The 26,675-nt window shown below is 42.8% G+C and overlaps 1 protein-coding gene across 2 annotated transcripts; it reads left to right on the forward strand.

Annotated features, from left to right (window-relative positions):
• The first annotated feature begins 422 nt into the window (after nt 1-422).
• On the forward strand, nt 423-25,181 carry TMEM243 (transmembrane protein 243). Of its 2 annotated transcripts, none has more exons than XM_061582305.1 (5): nt 423-655; nt 2,281-2,623; nt 21,047-21,097; nt 23,734-23,838; nt 24,655-25,181. In XM_061582305.1, exons 2-5 carry the CDS (start codon nt 2,543-2,545, stop codon nt 24,775-24,777), a joined length of 360 nt encoding a protein of 119 aa, XP_061438289.1. In that variant the 5' UTR covers nt 423-655; nt 2,281-2,542; the 3' UTR covers nt 24,778-25,181. The 2 variants fall into 2 exon arrangements, with proteins under 2 accessions (XP_061438289.1, XP_061438288.1); XM_061582304.1 differs by having other exon boundaries at nt 423-588.
• Nucleotides 25,182-26,675: the final 1,494 nt, after the last annotated feature.

A 26,675-nucleotide genomic window follows, 5' to 3' on the forward strand; every position in this document is an offset into this window, starting at 1 on the left:
TTTTAGGTCATTTTTCTTTCTAAGAAAACACAGCTGTATTTTGTATGTAGACTCTGTTTTATCCAAATGATGCAGTTTGTATGCATGTATACATTTTAAACAGTCAGCAAGCCAGCCAGCAAACAGAATGAGGCTCACAGGATGAAAATCAGCGTTAGTGGTTCCTCTGAGTATGGTCATTAAAATCGGAAATATTAAAACTCTACCCAGCATAAATGCACTAATGTTGCTCCGTTTAAGTTGTACCCTTGAATATCTATTTCTCTGTAAGTAATTTCGCTCTACGGAATCAGGGTAACATAATTATTGCGAGGCGGGTTTTTTTTTAAAGAAGATCTCCCACCCCACCCCACCCCCGTGGAAATTAAAAACACAGATTTGCAGCAAGGTGCAGGTATTCTCTGGTTTGTGATTGGACAAATCAGGCCAATGAGCTCACAGAGGAAGGCAGGACTTATATAGGCCGGGGAGGAGGAGGCGGTTTGTGTCACCGCCTGAGAGCGAAAAGGAGATTGTCCAGTGAGAAAGCAGGAACTTGCTGTAGCTGTTTTAATTTTGGGTTTGTTTCTTCCTCCAAGCAACAGAAAGGTAAGGAACGGCGACAGAACGTTGACTATGGTGGCGTTCCTTTTTGGAATGTTCGTTACAGCTGCTGGTACGTGTTTCTCCCCCAGTTTGCGTTTCGAAAGGAGGTCGGATTCCTGTGTGGGATGGAGGGGGGGGTACCTGCAGGAGGGTCAGACGGGGTAACGTCTGGCTCTTTACCGCAAAGATCTGATTTATTTAGTTCTACAAATTATTGTTCATCCGGCTGCCCCTTCCTTTCCTGTTCCTTTCTCTTGAAGGCAAAATATTCAGGAGAAAGATGTATTGTGAGCGGAATATCTGGTTTTTGTTGAGGCCGCTGCTGCCCGGGCAGAGAAGGGTTATTCCTGGATGAGCTATTCACGCTCTTGCTTTCTAAGGGGGAAGGAGGCGGAGGACCTGCACCTTCCATACTTGATCGAAACTGGTCGAAGGAAGACGAAAGTTTATGGCGCTTTGATTTAAAACCGAAGATCTGTTTTTGGGATCTGGGAGATCGGCGGTATCAAATTTGAAGAAAATCTGTTTTAAAATCGCGGGTCAAAGGTGCAGGCAGTTGGGTGGGGGGAGTAATCTGCCATCCGCCACCCCTTCGTTTGAGTGATAGCCTGTCCCTGCTCCCGTCTCTCCTCGTAAATCTCTCTGGCTTTTGATTCTTACTATGGGTAAAACCAGAAGTGGCTCCAACAAATCAGCAGTGTTTTATTTTAGATCCAGCATTTCTGTTCTCAACGAGAGAAACTACCAGGCCAGTCTGAGTATTGTGCATATTTACTCAGAAGTAAAGTATTTCCCCCTCAGTTGCAGTGGGCCTTTTCTCCCAGTTATGGCTACAGTTCTATATACACCTACTTAGGAGTCGCAGTAGGACACTCTGGGATTTGCTTCCAAGGAAACATACATAGGAGTGCAGTGTGTGTAGGACTGCAGCCTTAGCACCTTCCCCAAGTTCTAAGTACAGACTCCCTTTTCCATTCCACAGGCCGCTGTGTGCTTCCACATAGAAAGGTGGATCTTGGCTCAAGGGGTCTGTAAAGAAGACTCTCTTATGTCCACATGCAGCACAATGTGGTGACAGAATGCTGAGGTGGTAGAATGGGTCACTTTACCACTTGAGTCTGCAGGAGGTTGCCACCACATGTGAGAATGAAACAGAAAATGGGCACACCTGGGAGAAAGATTATGTATAGCCTTGCCCTTTGTGCAACGTTCTGGTTTTCTGTTTGCAGGGAGATTTTATCACAAGGGAGCATTTGGAACTGTGACCTTCTGTCTGCAGTCTTAAGTGGTCCTTTCTACTTCCTTTGCAATACGTAGGAAGCTGCCTAATACAGACTCGGACCATTGGCCCATCTAGCTCAGAATGATCTGCACTGATTGGCAGCACCTTTTCCAGGGTTTCAGACAGGGAACACTCCCAGCCCTGCCTTGAACATGGAGCCTTCTACATGCAAAGCAGCTGACTTTTGACTTTTCCCTACCACTTCATTTTAGTTCTTGTGTAGACTGGGCTAGAGAGAGGATTTTAGAGGGCAGAAGAATGAGAATAACAGAAGCATCTGTATAATATCATATTGACAAGTACAGCCCTCATTAGTTCAACAGAGCGCCAAAACAAAGCTTTTAATACATTGTCCATGCTTTTGGCAAGTGTGCCAAATTTCTACTAAGTTTCCTTTTTCTTCCTCTTCTCAGCTTCCGATCATGAGGAAGAAAGCTGAGGCTTGGAGGAGAGGCTCAGATCCCTGGCTTTGAAGTGCAAGTTCTATGTAGCCTCCAACCCTGCAGGAGAAATGCATTTTCCATAAATAAACTCTTCCCTCCCATCTGATGCTCCGTCTGCTGTGTACCAGGGGCTTCAGGCCTCTTTGAAACAAAGGATGGTCCTGTTCTGAGAGGATCCGCCTGCCTATGTGGGAGTGAGCGATCAAAACTGAACTTGAGAAGAATTGGGAAAATGATGGAGGACTTTACCACTAGTACCTATGGGACCAGAGGGCTGGACAACAGGCCTCTCTTTGGAGAGACTTCACCAAGGGTAAAATGAAATCCTTCATGAAATCTTTCTACCCTCCAGAAATGGGGTTTGTTTGCAGGGCTGGCCCAAGATAGTTGGCTGCAGCCAAAGGCTGCATAGGTATTCCCTGAGGTCCATTGTGGTGTTGCAACGGATGCTGGCTGTGGTTTGACTTGAGTATTGTTGCGCACAATCCAAAAGGTTTCAACCAGCTTCTTGAAAAAGGCTCTGTGATGCACCTTTGTGACCACATGCCTGTTCACTGGCACCTGTAAACGAATAGCTGCCCTGAGTAGCTGTGTAAGTGATAGTGTTTCATGTACAGGCGGAAAAATCTGTGGCATTAGTTGTGTTTTTCCTCACTGGCTTTTCAGTTCCTTAGTGAGTTATTGGGTCCATGGCTGGTGATGTGTGACACATCCAAGGGTTACCTTTTCTGTCAGATTGTGTAATGTGTACAACCCTTGCACAATCACATACTTTTATCATATAATGTTTACAACTCTTGCTCACTTTTCTGATAAAGAGCACTTTGTGCTTCAGCAATTTGACAAAGTGTTTGCCATGACTAATTTACCTTGGAATTCCCTTGTTCTTGATTAGATTATTTCAAGGGCCGTTTTCCTGGAAGAACCTACCTTGTCATCTAGTGACCGGAACTCTGTAACTAGACACTGTGAATTATATTCATTAATACGTTGCGTTCATATGAATATCCATGCTCATCCAATATTGGTCATACAGTACAAAAATTCTTTGTTTAGGAATTAATTATGGAATATTGTGTCTTCAGTTGCACACTATTTTTTAAATCACTCTTCCTCTGATATCTCTTTCAGTCCTGTATAGGCCAGTGACAGACATCTTTTTGGATAGGACGTTAGTCCATTTTCTAGGCTCTTCCTTGTTCATTGGGCTGAGTAATTTTTGTGGGGGGGGGAGGGTTGCAGCAGTGTTATCATGGCTCTGCACCACTTGTACACCCTGATGATATCCTGATGCTGCATTCCGCTGAACGTGCAAAATGTAAGCTTGGTAGTACGTTGTATGGATAACAGGGACAACAATGTGTGTTGTCAATAACCTACAATGGCAGTGGTTTAGCTGATACTGTACCCACATATATGCACACACACTTTAAAAAATACTACACTGCCTTTACACATGAACCCAAGGGGGCTTACGGTAAATAATACATATGTTGGGTATACTGTATCTAAAATGTTAGCAATTTGGAGGTGTTCCCAGCATCCCTCTGATGTTGTAGGTGACACTACCGTGCATGATTTCATCCCAGAGGTATGTCCCTGGCATTCATTGCAGCCCTCCAAAGCATGCTGATCAGTGTTCCTCAAATCATGTGCAACTTAGGCAGGAGTGTTTTGACTCGGCCTCCCATTCCTTCTTTCCTTGCTTGGTTGTGATTAGCGATTGAGGAGTATGCAGTGGTAATTAGTATGCTATGCATATACTATACGTGTGGGGTTCTGCAGTTGCTAGTCCATATTGCTTTTGTGCTTTGTTTCTTTTCTAGCTGCATAAGGCTCTGATTTTCTTCAAAAATGTGATGAGCTGTGCTCCTTTCCTTCTTTTCCAGCTCCCACACTTGTTTTGGGATGGGTCCCATTCATCTAGTTACTCGCTTGGTACCCATGGGTGACCAGAAATTCCATGCAGGCGATTAAGAGGGCTGGGGAGGGATCGAGGGCTCTGTCCATCCTTTGTAACCAAAGTAAAAGCTAAGAAGTCTGCCAGAGGAGAGAAGCAGTTGACTGCAGGAGGAGGGATGGAGCTGTCTGCCAGCCTGCAGCAGGTTAGTAAAATGTTTTGCAGGCTTGTAACTTATTGGCTTATTTTCAAGGATGCTACTGACAGTGTTGGAACTGTATGGAATAAATGGTAAACTCTGAACACTTCTCATTAAAAAGGTTTTTAAATGTGAGACCTTATTGATTACTCCTTCCTTAACTTGCGTATATTTGTTATTTATAATTTCACAGTGCAGTAACATATAAAATAGTAACAACATCATCATGGAAAAAATCATTAAAAAAGAGCAGACCAAAAAAAAGAACGAAGGGAAAATAAAATTGAAAAGCCAAATAATTCGTATCATAGATAGCATATAGTTGCTATCTAACTTTCTCTCTCAACAAACCTGCCAACTTGATATATCAAATAACTGCTTGAGAAGTGTTGATTTTGTTCATAAAGCAATATACCTCCTTTTGAAAAGCTATTCTGAAATGCAGGGCATTTGGGGAGTTTCCCAGTAAACAGCTATACAAATACTACTGTCTTAATTTGTGGTCTTAAAGAATTTCTCTGTACAGGGTAGCTCTATTGGAAAAAATGTAGATGACAGACATCACCTCTGGTGATGGAGTAGATGAAGCAGGAGAAATTATAGTTGTAATGTTTGGCTTCTGCGTTGAATGCTGAATAACTGCCAGTTCCAGTTGCTTGCAGGCAGTAGTAAATACTGTGTGTGTAGGTCACTTCAGAGCTCCCGACTGTGTTTTTGAAAACCTAAGCGCACTCCCTTGCCGGTGGATTGACAGCTTGGTGGTAGAGCCTCTGCTTTGCATGCAGAAGGTCCCAGGTTTCATCCCCGGCCTTTCTAGGTAGGGCTGAAAATGTCTCTTGCCTGAAACCCTAGAGAGCTGCTGCCATTCAGTGTGGACAGTACTGAGATAGGCAGGTCAGTGGTCAGACTCTGTATAAGGGAGTTTCCTAAGTTCGTGTGATAAAAAGAGAACCAAGCCCAGAGCAAAGAGCATTGTTGATCTTGCATAAAGGCTCTATAGCATGTGGCTTGCTTAGCATTTAATTTAATATTACAGTGGGGAGTCATATAACATGGTTCCGGGTGAAGAGGGGCTGTAACAAAATGAGGATTAGATACTTTTTTTGGTTGTTCATTATTGGGGGGGGGAATCAGGCAGACTGTAAGTAAAAAAATAATAATCAGGCAATTGAAGCAACTTGTGCCATGCGTGTGCCTGGCATATGGGGGTGTTAGATTAACAATTTAATCGTAGATGCTTCTTGGAAGTAAATTCCATTGTCTTTCATTGGTGCTTACCTCTGAGTAAGTGCAGCCTAAAGTTACAGTTTAAAGTCAGCTGTCAGTAGATCTTTTCACAGCTATAGGTATGTATCTTTCTCTGAGTTTCCTGCAGCACCAGCCTATGCATGTTTACTTGGGAATAAATCCCACTGTGAGGGTTACTCCTAGGCAGTGTGTTTTAAGCATACAGCTTTAAAGGAAAAGGTTAAAAAAAAATAGAGGGAGGATGTCAGAAGCTTTTTCCCTATTAGTCAAGTGTTTCTGGCTAACCACTTGTACTCACTGGGGTCTTTACCTTGCAAGCCCTTTTTTTCTAGGGGCTACCTTATTGGCCACCATTCTTTGGTGTGAAGATGTTGCATGATAAATGTACAGAACTAGGCTGAGGGGAAATACAGGTACCACTGAGCCTCTTGCTATGATGTTGGCCTTTCTCGCTGACCTAGTTGCATGCATTCTCCAGGGTTCTTTTTTGGTATATATGGCCCTAATTTGCAAGAGCACGCTCTTCTTTTTTGTATGGGGACGTAACATTAGCTCATAATGTGAAAAGTGAGCATGCTAACTACTGGCTGCCTAACCCCCCCCCTTTAATAACTCTTTAGGCCAGCCTTGTAGACAAATGCATAGAGGTTACTAGCTTGTAATTCTTTGTGTTTAGCTGGCTAAGAGACTAGTCGCCTGAGTTTCTGTGCTGGCCATGGAGGAGGGAAATCTCCCTTCTCTGCAGCCAGACTACTAGCCTCTTACTGATTTTGTTTTTTACTTACTTACAGTAATTCTGTACAGTAACAAAAGCTTTCTGGACTCTTAGCCGGCAATTAAAAAAAAGCCTTCCACCAAATGGACTGGTGGAGGGAAAGCAGAGGGATCTGTGATTGCCCCCCCCCCCCCCGCTGCCAGCTCAAGGGTTGATTCCATGCTAGTTGTGGAGGAGGAAATTCCCTTTTCTGCACTGATTACAGAAACCCATCTCCCAGTGAAGTTGTTCAACAAAAGGCTGCTTTTGTTTCCTCTTCTCCCATGAGCCTGCTCCAGTCATTCCCAAACTGTCTTAGAGCGCACAGGGGCGTGGAGATAAATGAACTAAGCCATGGAAGGCTCCTGTGAGGACCCAAGTACCCACCTACAGAGGTGGCTGCCTGTATGACTTGCTGCCTCCTTCAAATCAGCCGTGGCTGCGGGTGAGCAGTTTGGCTGCCCCTTTCTGTACTGGAGGCAGTTGGATTCTTCTGCATTGCTTTTGAGGCAGAAGAATCGCCCACCTTGCAAGACTTGCTTGTCTCCTTCTACTGAGGTGGCAGACCCAGTATGGTGCCTTGTGCAGGAACACGGCGACGGTCCAGTCAGTCTTACTCTTGCATGCTCTTTGAACCCTTTTGAGTGTTAGAGTGAAGTTGCCTCTGGTTTTTAATTCAGAAAAAAGATGTGCCTCCCCTATCGGGTATCTAGGACACACTAAACATCCAAACTAAAGGGCATACAGATAACCCCCTGGAGACACTATGTGACTCCACCATGCTTCTTAGCTTCCTTCCTTTCGCTTCCCGCCCCTGTTACCCTGTAATGATAAAACCTGGATGAAATTTGGATTGGTACATTTCTACCGACTCCGACTCCACCCAAAATTGCTTCTGACTCCACAGCCCTGGTACACGCATGAGGGACGCATGGGCAGTGCCCCCTTCCCTGTTTTCTAAAGAACAAGGGTTATTTTACAATTGGACTTGTACTCCACACAAAATGTGGAGCATTCACAACTCTTTTTGACTATTTAAAATGGATCTGCTTATCCTTATGTGTGCTTTTTTGACAGAAGCTCAGTAAATATTCAGTTCTCTTTGCAGCTAAGGCAAATATCTCCTGTAATAGTGAGCAGATGCCTTTCATACCGATGCAGAAATTGTTGCACCAAGGGGATACACTGCCCAGGTTGGCAATCTTAAGGTAGGGGTGGCTGAACTGTGGGCCCTCTCGATGTTGTTGGACTTGGTTCCCATCATCCTTGGCCACTGGCCATGATGGCTGGGGCAGATGGGCATTGGAGTCCAGTGGTATCTGGAAGACCACAGGTTAGCCACCTCAGTCTTAAGAAATCCCAAATAACCTTTTCAAAGCAAGAGATATAACTGACTCCTTAATGTTTATTCTACACTTTTGGGGTTTTTAGTGTGTGGTGGATTTTTCCAGTGAAGAAGCAAGCAGTTGCTAGCCGACAGATGAGATTCACCCAACTTTTCACAAAACAATCCAGATTATGGCAAAGTAGGAAAACTTGTCCAAAACACACTGTGTGTGTGTTGGTGCACATTACTATGAAGAACTATTCCTGTTAACTTTAAGGCGAAGACAGATGTAATATATAAGAGGAGCTGTCTTCACCTTAAGGTTAACAGGAGTAGTTTTTCATAGTAATGTGCACCAACACACCCACAGTGTGTTTTGGACAGCAGTTGTCCTACTATCCTGAGCCCAGTTTTGCTACTAAAACAACAGATGTGTGTAGCACTGAATAGAAAGCTAGTTCAGACATCAGTCATCCCTCTTCAACTATGCTCTTGATAGGCTGATTCGTTTTTAAACTTTTGAAAGTGCTGTAAAAACTTATTTGCTCATTTGTTGCCTTACATATTACAAGGAAAATTGCACACAGGCCTCTGTTCAAACTTGCAAAGCTCTCCTTATTTCATAGTCCGATCCTGGAATAGGCTGGATTTTGTGATGGAACACAGTGCCCTTCTAGAGCAGTGCCACAGCTGTAAAGTTTTGTCTGTCTTCACCCTTGGAATTCATAGCAACCTCAAAGTATAGTGTAGCTTTTATAAACTTAGTGATGCCTTTCAACTCCTCTTGAGATTCCTGTCTGTCCCTCGTAGATTAGTGTCCTTAGAGACCCAGGGCCTGCAGGAAGAGAACATCACCGCCCAGGGAAGGAGAGTCTGCTGCTGCTGCTGCTGCTGTGGGATCACCACCTCCACCACCCTTCCCTGTGGGACTTCTGCCTGGCAGACCTGCATCCTGCAGGACCAGGCCCCAGGTACCCAGCCAGCTGGGACTGATTGCTACCACCTGTCCCTCTCTGGAGGGATACATAAGCTGGCTGGCTGGGGTGGCCTGGGTGTTTGTTTGTTTTTTGTGTGCTGCTTTTGTGTGTGTGTGTGTGTGGGATTAAGGAGGATTAATTTTATGATGTTTTAATTGGAAATTGGTTTTAAGTTGTTTAGGACTGTGGTTTGTTTTTGTATATGTATATTATGTATAGCTTTTTGTTATTGTAAGTCGCCTAGAGTGTCCACTAACCTGGACAGATAGGCGACCAATAAATAAATTATTATTATTATTATTATTATTATTAGAGATGACTGTGGACTTGCCTGTTGATTCTGTCGTCTTCGTTTAAAGTGTTTGCAGATTTGGTGTGCCATAAATCTCAGTCAGCTGTTCTGCAGAAAGCACAGCCTCGGCTTGAGTTACAGTGCCATGATTCCTGTCATCCTTTCATCTTGACGGTTTTGGCAACTAGCAAGAGTTTGGGTATATTGATGTTGCTGGCATCTTATTCTTCAGTTGTTTGGGAATGCCAAAGCCATGAAAATATCTGTTTATCCCTTTCTTTGATTCTTCAGATGGTAACAGAAGACCATAATATGGCTGAGATATCTCTTAATACTTTTCTCCTTAGATTAGTTATTGTCACAGTGAATTGTCAAAAGGCTGTTTACACACAAATGGGGGAATATCAGGATATTTGTGTGCATCTCTCTCTCTCCCATTCCGCCCCCCCCCCCCCCGGTTGTTTTGCTGATCAAAATCAGTTGGAGATCCAACAGTTACAGCTTTTATTTTTGGTACTTGTCTGCAAATCAGTACTCAAGCACCTATCAAGGCTGATTCACACATTTATTTATTTATTTATTTATTTATTTTATTTAATTACATTTCTAGACCGCCCTATAGCAGAAAGCTCTCAGGGCGGTGTACAACAACACATGGTGCTACATCGCTCTGTGGGCTAGTTCCAACATACATGCCACCATGTGGTGACTGCAGTATCAGGTGAAGACTTGGATATTGAATCTTGCTCCACAGAGAGAGCTTTCATATCTCCTCCCATTGCCCCACAGGCAGTGTTCTTCATTGGCACTGATACACATGCTCAGCTATGTGAAATCAAGTGGAGAAGAGACATCCTGTGATGGAAATGTTTGTGTGAATGTGCAGGGCCGGCACTATATATATATTTGCATTTTTCCCTTTTTTATGTAGAAGAACTGTGTTTTTAATTTAGATGTAAAATTTGGGATTAGATCCAGCCATAAATTAGTGGTTTTACATCCGATTGATTCCAGTGGGAGGGAATTTTAAGCCTGTGCTTAAAGCATTCAGTTGAAATCAATTGGGCTGACCGCTATAATCCTATGCAAACTTAAAAATATAGAAAACTGCCTTTTATGGCATCAGATCATTGGTCCATCTAGCTCAATATTGTCTGCACTGGTAGTCTTCAACCTTTTCAGACTAGGGACCCACCTTCAAGCATACATTGAGGGCCCACTTCTTCATTTTATACCATATATCTATATAGTGATAGTGCTGCTTTAACAACCCACCAGCAGTTGAAGACCAATGTTCTACAATGATGGTTAATGACTCTCCAGGGGTCAGACGGGAATCTTTCCCAGCTCTGCTCGAAGGTGCCAGGAATCAAACCTGAGACTTTTGCATGCAAAGGGTGTACTCTTCTACTGAGCTATGACCCCTTATGGGAAATTATGCTGTCACCTCAGTTCAATTGCTAGTACAGCAGCAGTGTACTCAAGTAAATTCCTTGACTGCACCCTATGGCCAAAACATGCAATAATAGCCTGTTTAACTAAATTCCTTTGGTACCACTTTTGGCCAAAATGTGGAACAAGAAATTAATTTGGCCTTGCTACCTTTACTGCTGCAACAACTTAAACAAGTCTTAATGGCAGAAATAGCTATAGACCATGTAGCCTCCAGGCAAAATTTAACCAATGAATTAGATGGTCGTCCACATCAAGCAATAGGTGGTCAAGTGTCAGCCTCTCATTTGTTCCCGAACTCACAAAATGCCCCCAGGGTCAAGTGAGAAGAAATCCTTTGATTCAATAGCCGCTCATTCAATAGCCGCTCATCAAATAATCAACATTTGGATGGCAACAACTGTGTAAACCTCCTTGAACCAGATAAGGCAGAGTGAGTGATGGCTCAGACATGGAGGAGCAAACCTCTTCAAAGCTGTTTCACGACTCGCACTATATTCCATTGCTATGTAAAGCAATGGCAGCTCTTGACTTTAAAGGAACCAGTGCCCAAACTTCAGTGTCTTCAATGTCGGAGAGTGCAACCGTACTTCTGGATCCCAAACAAAATGAGAAACAGGTCCGAGTTCAGTAGATGCTAAAGAAGATAATGAAAACAGAATTGAATCAACCAATGCACTCAAAAGAAATATGTAACCTATGCAAATATTACCTCTTAGATCCGGAATTAATGGAGCAACTGAAACCATCAGCTGTTCATGCTCCCTTAGCAGCATTAATATCTAACAATTTCCTGTCAAAAAATGGGAATGCTCAATTGTGCAATCTTATGGAATGTAAACTGAACTTTCTTCTTAAGAAGGTTCATGAAGCATCGGCATTAGCCCAGAGGGCTGCATGTACAGCTTTGTTCTTCGCAAGAGCATCTTTCCTGAGTATGGTGATATCTAGATGATACATCATAGGACCCTGATCACCTCCAAAAGACTGATCTGAAGATTTCAAGAGTTTCGGCATTATTGTAGATGTGACAATGGATGCAGCTCAATTTGCAGCTACAGCAGTGGCTGCTGACTCATTGTAGTGAGACTCATCTTGTGGCTTTGGCACTGAGAAACAGGCGCTAACTGTAGGCTCATATTGGCTACAGTACCATATAATAGAAAGAAACTGGTGAGTGACAAGGCATTAAAAGACATCTTGATAGAAACAAAGGACAAAAAAGCTATGCCATCCACTACCCAAAGGGAGGACAGGTGCTCCTTTTGCTGCTTTCAACCTTATCAGTCCTTTCAGTCATCATGCTTTGGCATCATGCTTTTTTCAGTCTTTCAGATCTGCCTGGCGGTGCCCCAGATTCCAGCCTAGAGAATAACAGCAAAGCTCTAATAGATATTCTAGAGGAACATTCTTCAGAAGAGGAAGACAACAAAAGTGTTTGACTCCCCAGCTCCACCTGTGGGGGGCAGATTGATCAAGTTTGTGGCCTGGTGGGAATCCATCACCTCCGACCATTGGGTGAAAGAGGTGATACGTTATGAATATCAGACAGAATTTCAGCATCTACTTCCAGGCCAGTTCATCCCATCCCCAATAACAGCCAACCTGGAAAAGTGAAAATTAATGCACACAGCTATACTTCATCTTCTTTAGATAGCAGCAATAGAACCAGTGCCAGCAGAACAGAAGTTCTCAGATGTTTATTCACTGCTATTCATCATTCTGAAGAAAGGGGGCACTTGGAGAACAGTATTGTACTTTAAATTCCTAAACAAATTCATATGGTATTGCAAGTTTTTCATGGAAACATAACTCCATTGGGGAAGTGCTGCAATCAGATAACTACCTATCATTGATAAACCTCACTGAGGCATATTTAAATTTCCCTATACATTCAGGCCACAGATGGTTCCTGCATTTCTCTTATGTGGATCAGCATTTCCAATGCAAGGCCATGGCATTCAGTAGCATCAGCCCCAAGGGTCTCCATGAAAATTATGGTAACCTCCTTAGTGGCTTATCTATGTCAGGAAGGATTTCATCTGTATCCATACCTGGATGACATCCTAATATGGATTCCTTCCATTCAGGCAGCTTACCAGGACTTGAACATAACATTGGCAGCTTTGAAATACTACGGGTTCTTAGTCAACACAATAAAGAGCCACTTGCTTCCATCTCAACAGCTTCAGCATTTGGGAGCCACATTAAACACCAACAGAGAAACAGTAGCTCTTTCAGAAGAAAGATCAAGATCAAAGCAGTAGAAGATATTCTCCTATTAGCCAAGGTCCTTTGAATGCTAATGTTAATGATACAGTTGAATCTATGGGCCAGACTTCACTCTCAGCCCCTACAGTTGTCCTTGGTCCCCTACCAAGCTCACCAACACAAATTCACCTTACCAACCAATTTTGAGCTTCACTTAGGTGGTGGATGAAAGACAATCTGCGCAAGAGAGTTTAATTACAAGATCCTCCACACAAGACAGTGGCTACAGATGCCATCCTAATGGCCTAGGGCACTTACTGCAGGGGGCAAGTGGTACAAGGCACATGGAGTCAATGCAAAGTGAAACACAGCTTAAATTGGTTGGAGCTAAGAGCTGCATGGTTAGCGCTCCAACACTTCGTACCCACACAAGGACTACACAATGTGATGTTGTGGACAGACAATTCCACAACAGAAGCTTGCATCAACAAACAAGGAGACATAGAATCCATGATATTGCAGATAGAAGCAAGTATTTAACTAAAATGAACAGAGAAACATTTGAGATGCTTGGTGGCAGAGAACGTCAGAGGCACAGACAACATTCAGGCGAACTGGGTCAGTGGACAGAGCCTGATGCTGGGAAGAGAGAATGGAAACTGAACAGTTCAGGGGCATACAAAACAAGTTTGGGAAGATGGATGTGGATCTTGCATCAGACCAGAACCACCAGCTCTGCAGGATCTTCACCAGATTTCCATCTGTCGTAGCAGAGGGATTAGATTCCCTCAACATGCATTGCCACACCACCTCCTGACCCTCCTCTATGTGTTTCCACCTTCACCGCTGATAGCACGTGCAGTTAAAAAAAATGCCTAGAGCAAGCCACAGAAGTCCTAGTGGACCCATATTGGTCAAGGAGGCCCTGGTTCTTGGAGCTAGTGCAGTTAGCCGAGATGCATCCCTGACAGTTACTAGTGTGTCGGGATCCACTTCAGCAAGGGTCAGCATGGCGAGCTAGCTATGCTTGGAAGCTGAGCAGAGGTGCGGAGGTGCTTGATGAGAGCAGGCCTTCCTGCCGAGATGATAGAAACAATTCTGGCTTCATATTCCTGTCTACCTTTTGTATCTTCCAGTACACATGGGAAGGATTTCTTCACTGGTATAACAAACAACACGTCTGTCCAACCAAAGGTGGCTTAGCTGACCTTTTATCATTTCTACAAGATGGACTTCAGATGGCTCTAAAAGCCAATACATTGCGGAGGCAAGTATTGGTTCTTTCATCAGTCTTATCAAAATCTCCTTCAGCCTCACTAAATGCTCATCCCTTTCTGAAGAGTTTCTGAAAGGGGTTCCACTGACTAGTGCTCCAGTGCAGCATTGCTTTCCTATGTGGGATCTTCACAAAGTCTTGGTGGCACTACAAAAATACATAAATTAAGGTACAAGGTAAGTAAAGTTTGCATTTGTTTGGCTGTTGTGTGGCTTTCTGTGGCCACAGGTGGCAGTGATTAGATGTTCACATTCCTGCCTTCTCTAATCTTCTGTATGTCCTTGGATGAAGGTGTATGGCGAGACATATGGATCACTGTAACTGATGGCAAGTAGATACTGGATGGGAAGGAAGCAAAAATAAAAAAGTAAAAAATCCAGCTTTGAAGAATATATTTCCTAAGCAGCAGACCTTATCTGTATCTATTCCAGTCTCCAACCCCATGCCTTTTTCTTGGACAGCCTCAGATTCTTACTACTTGACAACTTCAATTTTTTCTCTCTTGCTCCTGAGGCTTGTTTGTAGCCCAGCGAACAATCCAGCCTGTGTCCCTGCTTCTGATCAGCTAAGCCACCTCCTCCTTGCTAGTGTATTTTTGACCTTTCGCTGGAATAAGCTGCCAGCAAACCATAATGTTACAGGGTGCCACAGGAAGGCGGCCTGAAATCAGTCCTGGGATTTCTGGATGATTTGCTTGTAATCTTGGGATCCTGAAATGCCTGGCTTTACAAAAGGGGTGTATTGTGGAGCTCTGCGTAAATGAATTGGTGTTTTCCATTTTACACACAACAGAACTAGTTTGGATTGGCTCCTTGCTTTGAGACTATGTTGTTACCTCCTGGCCTATTACCCTGATCCTGCTACCCTCACCCTTCGCTTGTCATATTGGGAAACTTGTATTTGGGGGCAATTTCAGAAACTTGTATTTGGAGCAATGCAGGACCAGTTGGTTCAGAGAATGATGGCCTAAAGGCACGTGATGTCATTCCATCTCTGAAGCTAAGCAGGTCTGAGTATGTCCAATATCTGGATGGGAGACCATCTAGGGATGCCATGCAGGACAGAAATGTAGACTGGTTATCAGGTTACAAAAGAGGACAGGACTCCTGTTGTGTAGAAAAGGCAATTTTGACAAGAAGTGAAAACAGTACCTTCTAGTACAAAGTGATTAAAGAAAGTTACAGGGATCCTGTCCTGCTTTGTACCTGGCTAACCTAAATGTAGCAGTGTTCTTCTGGATTGATTAGCTGGATGCAGTAGTCATACTAAGCTGGCATATTCCCTTCTGATAGTGTCAGTAGTAGTAGCCCTTTTCAGAAATTATAAAATTGTAACTGTGTTGGAGGCATGGGTTTATGTGCATCACTCCCTGCATCCCTGAACTTGCCATGTTCTGTGGCAAGATCTGAAGGGGCTTGTAAGCATATTCACTTGAAAGTGCTTACAAGCCTTCCTGTGACTGGCAATCCTGTCCAGTTGGGATTCCCGATTCCTGAGAGCTGTATATACATGTTGAAGCAAGCACGCTTACTAGTGCCATTTAGACTTTTGTGTGTTCAGCAGCAAGGCTTGGGTGCAGGGGGTGGTCCAACATGCATGCCTCACGTGTGATCACTGCTTTGGCTGCATGCAAGAGACGGACGGTGTACAGCATACAGATCGTACCTTTTTGGAAATTTTCAAGGGAAACAATTCAAATGTGTGATTCTCCCACCTGCATACTGAAGAGGTGCAGTTGTCAGAGGGTTCTACCATGTACTTTTCTGAAATATGAAGACTGGCAACAACTTTTTGAGATTCCACTCTTAGTCTCTCAATCTGACCTGCTGGCAAGCCCTGTTTTCCCCAGACTGCTCTGTTTGCACAACCTGTTTCACTCTTAGAGTGACATCTTGAGGGCCACTCGGGGTGAGATGGGGGCTAGATATGGGTCAAGGGATCAATCTAGATTAGGGATTAACATCTGTGTTGGACTTGGTCTCAGAAGAATCCCATTAGTGTGTGCAGGGTATGACTCTTAAAGTTACACCTTAGTCATATAATAGGATGTTTTATTTATCGAAGGTGCAAGGGCAATCATTTTATGAGTGGTTATTTGGCTGGCTGGAGTAGCTTCCAGTGTACTGTGTAAAGGTAAAGGAGAAAAGATTTCTGAGCACTTTAAAAAAAACCTGAATGATGTTTGTGCTTGATGGAAGGAAATAATGATTGTGCTGAGTTCATTCTGAAGATGGAGCGTTGCAAATAGCCAAATTGAAATTTTACTCTGTTTCTGAAATGACAGCACAACCATGATGGAAAATAAGCCAAACCTTTCCTGTGTTTACCTTTGCCTGACAACACCTGTTCTCTCTTTACTCCACAATCCCAAGCAAGTAGCTTTGCCTAGCCCTCCAGTGGGCTCCTGGAAGCTGTGTTTTGGCTTGGTGAGCCACTGGTTGCATAGGCCCAGCTTGAGCCTTTGGTTAGACATGTATAGGATTGTGGTGTAAAGCTATTTAAAATGTTGTTACGTCAGGAGAGACCATTCCCGTGTGATGGGGGGGCAGTGATAGACGGCCAACCCACACCTTACAGTAAGTGTGTAATGTGCAGTTCCATATTTGTGTTTTTATTTTATTACAAGTGCAGGGGCCCCCAATTTTAATGGGAACTGCAGCCTGGAGGGAGGTTTATTCTCTCTCCAGTCCCAATCCAGACACCCCCTACTGGCCATGGCTGTGAAGCTTAGGAAAAAAAACTAGTGGTGTCAATGGGAACTTGGTTTTTCTAAACCTTTTAGACATGCTGAGGATGGGTGGTGTTGGGTAGGAAGTTTTTGTCCCCAGATCATAGTTGGAGAGAGGAAGGATAAGGCTCCTCTTCCCACGCACTGCATTCCCAGTCACTCTTGGGATACCCATGTCTGCTAATTTTTTTCTTCAATGTTGGCACCGCATGGTAAGCCTTTAACGTAGTGTGTAGTTTGGTCCGTGATATCGCAAGAGGCCATCAGATTGGATGGCTTTAAAAGGAATTTAGACAAATTCATGGAGGATAAGTCTATTGGTGTCTACTAGTGTCGGAGGCAGGCTGCCTCTGACTGCCAGTTGCTGAGGAGCATGGGTGGGGAGAGTGCTCTTGTACTCATGTCTTGCTTGTGAGCTTTCCAGAGGCATCTGATTGGCCACTCTAAGAATTGGATGCTGGAGTAGATGGGCCTTTGGCCTGATTCAGCAGAGATGCTCTTATGTCCTTACTGACTGCTCTGCTACGAACTTGTAGGACTAATGTGTACATTTCCAGAATAGTGTGGATGCTGTTTCGTTGTGGTCCAGTCCCACACAACTCTGATAATATCTGTAAAAAGGAACTGCTATGGAATTGGCTGAATGACACAGTTTGTTGTGATACCAGCATTGTCTGTCCCTCAGTAAAACTTACTGAGCTAGCACAAATTAATATATTTCACTTTGGAAGCCAATGTGTTCATGTTCGTTCCCTCTCCCCCCGACTCCCAAGAATAATGTAGGACATGATTACCAGCGTGTACAGATGAGATGTATGGAAAAGTTTAGATTTGTTGCTAGAGGGCAGTAGCTTCCTGATGGCCATGCTGTTTCAGCCTTCGGTCTTGGACGTACAAAGGACTTTTTCAAGGGATGAGGGTAAAATAAATACTCCGAATAAATACATAAATTAGTAAAGGCTAGTTTTTCACAAAACAAATGAGGATAATAGTACCTGTACATTTTACTTCGTATCTCAGGCTCTACAAATGCTAGAAACGTAATCTTATTTTTTTTTTTAATGAAAGCTAGAAATCTGGGGATCATTATTCATTTGAGGGGGGGTAATTACTCCCTTACACCTTGCATGGATTCCCATGCCTTTGGTACACATTGGCACCTTTGCTGCAAAAAAGCTAATAGCGGAGGAACTATCTTGAAATCATATGCCACCTTCTTTAGGTGGTGGGATGGGATGGTGCATGGGATTGTTGTGGAATGGCTTAGGGGGAATTAGCTGCTAATTCTCCATGGAAGGCTGCCAGATTCCATTTAATGCTGTGACAACAACTGATCCTAATCCCACCATGGGTCCTGATTACAGCTGGACAGGCCAGCTTGCTTTTGGTTTGTGTTATGTGACTTGTTTTCCTCAAAACAAGGTATTCCTAATTCTGTCTTCACTTAACTTGCTTGCTTTTTGTATTTGCGTCGCATACTCCCCCCCCCCCCCCCGGCAGAACATTAAATATTTTCATTTCAGGGTTTGTCACTGACTGGGGAGGAGCTGGCAGAGCAGTTGGGGATGCAAGAAAAAAGACTTGGTGACATTATGGCCTAAGAGGAAGTATGCTAACAGCAAGCATTCCAGTTGTCCTTGTTTTACCAGGAGTATTCTGGTTGTCTGTAGTATCTTATCTCGAGTAAATTACTATCTCTGTCTTGCCTTTTGGTAAATCTCTTTAAAGTGCCACAGTGAACTGCTAGAGTTGCCTTCCTCAAGCATCAGTCTTTCCCCCAGATTTTTAAAAGTTACTGTGTTTATAAATGCATCTTGGTCTCTAGTGCACTCGCATTTTACAAGCATGTACATGAACATTTAAGGCACTGTGCCATGCCACATGTCGCCACTCAGTGTGGTTCTTCTGGAACTGTTTATAAGAGAGAACTGTTGCATCTCTCGTATGAAGTCTTTAACCAAACAGAACACCACGTTTGCTGTTCAGGACAAAAGGTTACAGTCTACAGCAGTTGGAGAACAACTTTTTGCATTTTGAAGTAGTAGTGGAGCTATGAGCTCAGGTGGTCCTGCTGGGTGTAAAAACTTTACAAGTGTCTCTTTTTATCTGGTGAAATGTTAAGTAGGTATATAATGAGACACCTTTTTTTAAAATGAGGGTAATAATAATACACTAAAGCCACTTGAGCCTTACTTTCAGGTGTATTCTGCAACATGTCATTGATACAGTGACAGTGCACTAGTGGTGAATTTATCTGGGCTGTGTCCACACATCATTTCATTGTATTAGTTCTGTGATGCTTTCCCAGGGTTATCTCATTATTGCTGTCTGGAGGGACACTCTTGCACTATAGCACAACAAAACCGGAACAAGCCCCCGCACCCGCTGCTAATATTTGTGGTTACAGGATTTTAGTAGGAGGCTACACGACATGCACGGACTGGAAATGAAGCAATATGTCTACTCCAAAACTTTTGCCCTAAGTCTCATTTGCAATCCATGGGACCACATTGAAGTCAATGGGGTTAGGACTGGACTGCAAACTGGGAAAGCAATGAAGGGTATACCTTGTGTAGACTTCAATAGCGGACCCTCTGTAGCTGCTAATTTTTTAGAGAAACTAAGCCAAATTCTGGGTTTTTTTCATCTCCCTAATCCCACATATTGGCATAAAATATGAGTTCTTAAGAGGTCAGATTTTCTGGGTTCTTGTGAAGAGCTCCTGGATTTCAAGTTCATATTCTATGTTCCTGGCTGTGCAGCTGTGTAGATCTCTCAGCATATAAGAATTGGTAGCCATTGCCCTTTTCTGATAGACTGCTGTAGTCGCTAGTCTTTGGTCAACATGGATAGCAGTGTTCATTTTATTGTGCTTAATCCAGCCCCATGCTCTGACCTACCAACCTGTGAGCTGCTGCCCTTTTGATACACCTGTTTTCTCATGGTTGTTCCTTTGCCTAGATAGGGTTGCCATTTTTTTAAAGCTGTGACTTTCACAACAGCTTCGTCTGCAGATATCGGAATTTCTGCAGACCAGGCTGCTGTTATAGGTACAAGAAGAGGCCATGTCAGCCCCAACCACAGTCCTGGGCACTATGCTTCTCTTATTTTGAATGTCATAAAACAGCAGCCAGGACTGGGTGGTCTTGCCCATTCACATCCAGTAGTGTTAAGTGCAGAGATAATGTTGAAGGAAAGAGTTGGTGCAGATGTTTAGCGGTGCTGTTGGAGAAGCTTGCCAACCTTTAGTTGGGTAGAGATCCGCACTGCGTAAAGGACATTTTCAGTGTCTTGCATGGTTTTTATCCCAGGGTTTTCATAACTGTGCTGTTGTACTTGCCTGAAACTAACGTGAAGCTCACATACTCAAAGTTCCAGTACATCGAACTGTCCACCCATTGGATACATGAAAGAAGTCCTCAAGTTTTACTTGAAGAGTGTCTGTTCTGCTGGAATTTTTTAAAAAGAGAGGTAGCAAATTTTGATTCCTAAACTTATTTGACTTGAGGATTTGCCCAAGGCAGGGTTTTTTTTTGTTAATTAACAGCTGGTTTACGTGTTTGTGTGTGTGCCCATTGCTGGCTGGCAGCTGAAGGTATGAGGTACCTTTACTGGGGGGGGGGAATCACTTGGAGGCAGTATTGATGTTTCAATCCTCAAGTTGCAAACGTGGGGAAGAACCAGTCTTCAGTTGTCTTTCCACTCTTTAATTTTAAATCTCTTCAGTTGCCTCTATCTCTGGTATGTCTTACATTTATTAACACTCTTAGGCATCTAATCTAACTTGGGCATCAAATGCTATTTGTTTGCCATCCACCACAATTAGCACCAGATGTCAGTGGACTGTTATTGGTGCGGTTTAGAACAAGCCTGTAAGGGAAATAGCAGATTGTGAACGGGCCCGCAATACCTGATGAAACGTCTCTCCCTATATGAACCTACCCGTACACTGCGCTCAACATCGAAGGCCCTCCTCCGGGTGCCTACTCAGAGAGACGCCCGGAAGGCGACTACAAGAAAGAGGGCCTTCTCGGTGGTGGCCCCCAAACTATGGAACACCCTTCCTGACGAGGTTCGCCTGGCACCTACATTACTATCCTTTCAGCGCCAGGTGAAAACCTTCCTCTTTGCCCAGGCATTTTAATATTTTAATATTTTTTAATATCTTTTAATAGGTTATTATTTGTATTTAATGATTTAACAGACAGTCATACGACACACCTTGTTATAATTGGATGATCGCTGGTTTTAAATTGTTTGTAAGTGTTTTTATCTTACGTACACTGCCCAGAGAGCTTGCTATGGGCGGTATAAAAGTTTAACTAACTAAATAAATAAATAAAATAAATAATTGTCCTTTTCTTTCTTCCAGGATAGAATAATCAATTTAGCTGTTGGCAGCATAACATCCTTGTTGCTCATAGTAAGTATTCAAACCAGTTTGGCAAATGTACAGTGTAATCTTATATACGTCTATGGAGAAGTAAGCCCCATTGAGTTCAGTATAGCTTACTCCCAAGCAAATGGGTATAGGATTGCAGCACATCCAAAAACAAAGTCTTGACAATCCTGCGTTAGAATTGCCTTGCTAGATGGTCCTCAGTGGGTGTTAGGGTGTGTGTGTGTGGTTTCTTAGGTTTTATTTTTGAAAGATTTTTTGGATTTCTACAAAGCTGAGGATTCCCCCTAAGCACAGTGGAGACTGGTCCATTTGAGCAAGTGGGACACTGCCCCACCAACCTCAGTCTGCTCACAACCCCGGCCTGCCGTCCCACCTACTGTTGGGTCTCCTTGACTTCTACCCCACCAGTCTCAATGGACATCAGCCACCACTGCCTAAGCATGTGATACCTTCCTCATTTCTCAGTTGGCCTCTGAAATCTGTTGCCAGGTATGTGAACATATGAGGCTGCCTTATACTGGAGGTTGAGATTTGGCCCATCCAGTTCAGTACCATTGGCTTGGCCTTTCACAATTTCTTAGACAGAGGTCTTTCCCAGCCTTGCTACCTAATAGTCTTTTAACTAGAGACACTAGTGGCAGCCATGAGCTCTACAGTAGGACCCCGCTTTTTGGCATTCCGTTAATACGGCACCAGTGGGGCGATCAGCTGGAGGGGGGGCTGGACCTCCCCGCACTCCAGCTGATCGCACCAGAGGAGGGGAAGATCAGCTGTAGTGTGCTACAGCTGATCTTCTCGGGGGCGGTCAGACTCACGCACTCCAGCTGATCGCGCTGGAGGAAGGGGAGATCAGCTGTAGTGTGCTACAGCCGATCTTATCCTCTTCTGGCGCGATCAGACTCGCGCTTGAGCTGATCGCGCCTGAGGAGGGGAAGATCTGACCTTCTCCTCCTCTGGTGCAATCAGCGGGTTAGGTTCCAGACCCCCGCGCTACAGCTGATCCGCTTTTCAGCGGTTTTCGCTTTCTGGCGGGGGTCTGGAACCTAACCTGCCATATGAGTGAGGCCCTACTGTTCTATGACTTCTCAATGGAAAATCTTGGCTTGGGCGGGGGGGAACCTCTGTGCAACATTAACTGTTATAAAACTTAATCAGATCTCATCCCACCTCCATTGGGCATCTTTTCTCTAAATTAAACAGCTATGGATGTATTAGCTTTTCTTCAAGGGAAGACATTCCAACCTCTTCTTCATTTTAGTTGGCTCTTGCAAAGCTCCTAACAATTTAAATGTCATGATGCCCTTTTAGTTTTGAAAAGTTTTTGTAAAATACTTGTTTTAGCATTGGTACAAGAAGAGAGATGTCCACTTAAATACTTAAAAAAAAAAAAAAACTTGAATATGAACTGTCTAAATCAGTACTCCCTTGTCGGATAGTAGGATTCTTTGTTTCAGAGTAAAAGGCTCATATGTGCCCTTAAAAATATTCAAAGCCCAGGCAATGCAAAAGCACTCTTTGGCATGGGGATAACAAGTTGCAGTCATAATACTCAGTGTGCTTCTGATTTCTGCATTCTTTAAATGAGCCAGATGGTTAAACAAAGGCAGTGTGGTAAGCTACAGTACAGACATCCTGAATTTCCAAGGAATGCAGTTTGTAATTGGGTTTTGACAGTCTCAACTTGAAAAATATAGTTAGCTGATGTTGCCAGCCCACCCACCAAACTTTCACTGAGCTGGCCAGACGCTTCCCTTTGTTGAGCAATTAACTAAAAGTAGCAGCCTGTTTTAGAAGCCTCATTCAGGAATCCTGCTAGGTGTGGAGCAGCAGGTGTAGACCAGGCTTGTAAATAACTGCTCATGTTGCCTATGGGAGTAAGAATTACAGAAGCTGGTATGACCAACATAAGTAAGCGTTGACTAGTAGCTTTTGTAGACTCTTGAAGACGGTGTAAAGTTTGTATGTCATCTGCGTTTAAATCTTTGCAGAGAAAGATGGAGTGTAAATTTACATGGAAATGGATGGATCACAGTCTTCTTCAAAGAAATGGGGGAGTTCCTGATTATAAGTAGCTACCTTACTGGAGTGATAATTTGTTTAAACTGGCCTGAGATTCAGCTGCGTTCCTATTAAAATGCAATGGGGATTCCCCATTGGATAACACTGTGTAGAGAGAATACTTATTTTGTGTGAAGCACCTAACAGTTTTAATTTTCTCTGTGAAAGTAATGCCCCTACCCTTTCTTTCTTTCTTTCTTTCTTTCTTTCTTTCTTTCTTTCTTTCTTTCTTTTCTTTCTTCTTTCTTTCTTTCTTTCTTTCTTTCTCTTCTTTCTTTCTTTCTCTTTCTTTCTTTCTTTCTTTCTTTCTTTCTTTCTTTCTTTCTTTCTTTCTTCTTCTTTCTTTCTTTCTTTCTTTCTTTCTCTTCTTTCTTTCTTTCTTTCTTTCTTTCTTTCTTTTCTTTCTTTCTTTCTTCTCTTTCTTTTCTTTCTTTCTTTCTTTCTTTCTTTCTTTCTTTCTTTCTTTCTTTTCTTTCTTTCTCTTCTTTCTTTCTTTCTTTCTTTTCTTTCTTTCTTTCTTTCTTTCTTTCTTTCTTTCTTTCTTTCTTTCTTTCTTTCTTTCTTTCTTTCTTTCTTTCTTCTTTCTTTCTTTCTTATAGGTCACTCTAATTAGTGCTTTTGTCTTTCCTCAACTACCTCCAAAACCGGTGAATATATTTTTTGCTTTCTGCATCTCCTTGTGTAGTGTTTCGGCTGGCATTCTTGTAAGTATTGCAACATTGGATCTTGCTCAAATTGTGGTTGAGGCGGGAGAGTAGGGCCCAATAGTTCAGCAATGAAAAGATTAATTCAGAAAGGGCATAATGAGTAAGGACTTAAAATGCACAAGTCTGGATTTTATGTAATATGCATGTCTAAGGAACACTACTTCTAAAGCAGTGTATATACATTCAAATTTGGAATAAGAGTTGGAAATGACAGGATTTGCATATTGCCTTGGGGAGAATACACAGTCTATTTTTGAAATGTTTACTTATTTGTGCAGGTGAGGGTCTGGAGGTGGTGGTGTGTATTTTTAGGACATAATTGAAAAGTTCTCTACAAACTCCCACTGAAACGAGGAGGGCTGCACTGGATTGATACATAAATTACTTAGTGATGGATAGAGAACATGCAAAAAAGTATCTATTTGTGTGAATATCATTACCTAAATCCCATTAGTAAGGCAAATTAGCATCTGCCAATATCTATACCTAGTCTTGAAATATGGTATTTTAATTTAAGTAGGAGTATAAAGCACTGTATCTTTTGGGAAAATGAGACAGGTCTATTTGTTTCAACTAAAGTGAGTATAATGCATCGTGAGGCCACTTTGCATTTTACTGTTGAGGTATAGGAGCTATTTCACCATACCTTTCCTTAGCATAGTAATCATCAAGACAAGTACTGGCCTACCCTGCATAGTTCTTGCTTTGCCATAATGGTGTGTGTGTCAGACAGACAGACAGGATGGAGTCTTTAAACCTTTAGTTGAACCTCTGCTTGAATTACTCATCTAACACAGTTTTTTCCCTCCCTAGATCTACTGGTATCGACAAGGAGACCTTGAGCCTAAATTCAGGAATCTAATTTACTACATTTTGTTTTCCATTATTATGTTGTGTATATGTGCCAATCTCTACTTCCATGAAGTGGGGAAGTGACTCTTCATAGGGCATGCCCCCAGAATGCATTAAACTTGTTCAGGGCACCACTGTGTGAAATGCTCTCAGACTGGATAACTACCCCCAAATGGAGAAGGCTTCTTCTGTGCAAGCATCAAACGGGTACTTGAGTTTTTGTATAGATGTATATTTTAATAGCCCTGCCTTGTGGTGGGGTGAAGACTATTGCCATATGCCATGACATCTTTGCTTTTGGGGGTGGGGGAAGAAAAGAGCTTCTAGTGCACTTAATGAACATTCCAACTCTACACGTATTTCAGAATGGCACAAGCTTTTTCCTTGTGGGGAAAATGCTTTTTTATTACACTGTACAAAAACTGCAACACTGCAAATGTCTGTACTACAGTATAAATAAAAAGGCACCTACTATTACAGAAGACAAATAGGTTCTTATTTGTATTAAACTGAACAGTTATTTCTGTTGCCCCTCTAAGCAACCAGCTGCTTCTGTTAACGACAATATCATTTGCTCATGAACAAGAAGCAACAGGATAAAGACAAACTGACTTCTGTGGAAGCTAATTACAGCAGTCAATATTGTTGTAGCGGTGAGTCCTATTTCCCATCCAAGTTAGACTCCAAGTTCAGCTTAGTGTCTACTCTTGTAGCCCTCACGTATGGGCAGGAATAAAAACCCAGCAGTCACTACTAAGCTTGCGCAACTGAAAGTTGCTGTAAAAGTATGGTCTCTACTGTACTAAACACACCCCACTCACTATAATTATTTCAGTTGTGGAGGTGTTTTCAGCTTCTGTAGTACGGTTCTACATAAGCGCTGGAAGGACTTTGTGTTTATTGCATGGGCAAGAGGGGGAGTTAACAGGCTTATGCTTCCTTTTCTTCTCCTATACTTGTGGTGATAGTGTGATAAGTTTAAGCACTGCATCTACTAATTCTGGGGCTGCTACATCCATTGCCAGCAACAGATTCCCTATTAACCACCACAATCACAGACTTGGATCTATGACAGTAAATTAAAGACTGGAAATATAGATCTCTACTGCCACTCCTTGTTTTCTTTAGTTACTGCATTAAAACTATATTTTGTCCTGAAATAGGTACTTTGATGCATAATAACCGCTTCCCTTGCTAACAGGACCTGCTTGCTACTGCACTATTGACCAGCATAACTCCCTCCTTACCAACATTTGGTTCCATCCCCAAGCAGACTAGTAAGGGATCAGTACCATTACAAAGGAACAGCTTCCTAAGAAGCAAAAAAACATGGTTTGAGCAGCTGTGCCTATAACCCTTTAATAAAAGCATATGAGCGTGCTTCTGTGCCCAATAAAGGTGGGCTGAAGCTGTTTCAGAAAACGTTTTCCTTTGGAAAGGTGGTTCAGCAGTTAGATAGTTCTTTTTGTGACACTGTGGGATGTACTTAGTGACAGCTCACTAAATCCTCAGCATCCTTGGCGTCTTCAGAAGCAAGGCTGTCCAAAGAGGAGCCAATAATATGAGAGTTCTGTCCATGCCATTGCAATATGGGATATGCAATGAATTAAATGGTTGTCGAATTATAAACATTCAAAAGTTGATACTTGTTGCTTTAAGTCACATAAATAAATTCACAGTTCTGGGAAAATCCCCTATTCCTATCTTATCTCACCCATAGGGATTTTCTAAAACGGCTTGCTTTTTCTCTCTCCTTAAATTTAAATGGATGGGCTGAATAAGACTAGAAATTTTACAGAAGTGTTTTGCTCAAAGTAAAATCACTCACATTGGGTGTGATCACTCTTCTAATGGTGACGTGGTTCAGTATTACAGGAACAAACTTTCAGTTTGCCCACTTCACCCATGGGAACAGACAAAAAACAGCACAGAAGCCACAGTTCCCTAACTATTGTTAGTAAAGCATTATAATCATATAAGCA

Source organism: Rhineura floridana, chromosome 8 (genome assembly GCF_030035675.1).
Source record: "Rhineura floridana isolate rRhiFlo1 chromosome 8, rRhiFlo1.hap2, whole genome shotgun sequence".
Classification (NCBI taxonomy): Eukaryota; Metazoa; Chordata; class Lepidosauria; order Squamata; family Rhineuridae; genus Rhineura; species Rhineura floridana.

Excerpts from the sequence above, each read along its gene's own strand:
- TMEM243 (XM_061582305.1), top strand. The coding sequence starts at position 2,543 with ATGATGGAGGACTTTACCACTAGTACCTATGGGACCAGAGGGCTGGAC. Across the intron at positions 2,624-21,046 it reads TTGGAGAGACTTCACCAAGG|GATAGAATAATCAATTTAGC; the intron begins GTAAAATGAAAT and ends TCTTTCTTCCAG. Across the intron at positions 23,839-24,654 it reads GTGTTTCGGCTGGCATTCTT|ATCTACTGGTATCGACAAGG; the intron begins GTAAGTATTGCA and ends TTCCCTCCCTAG.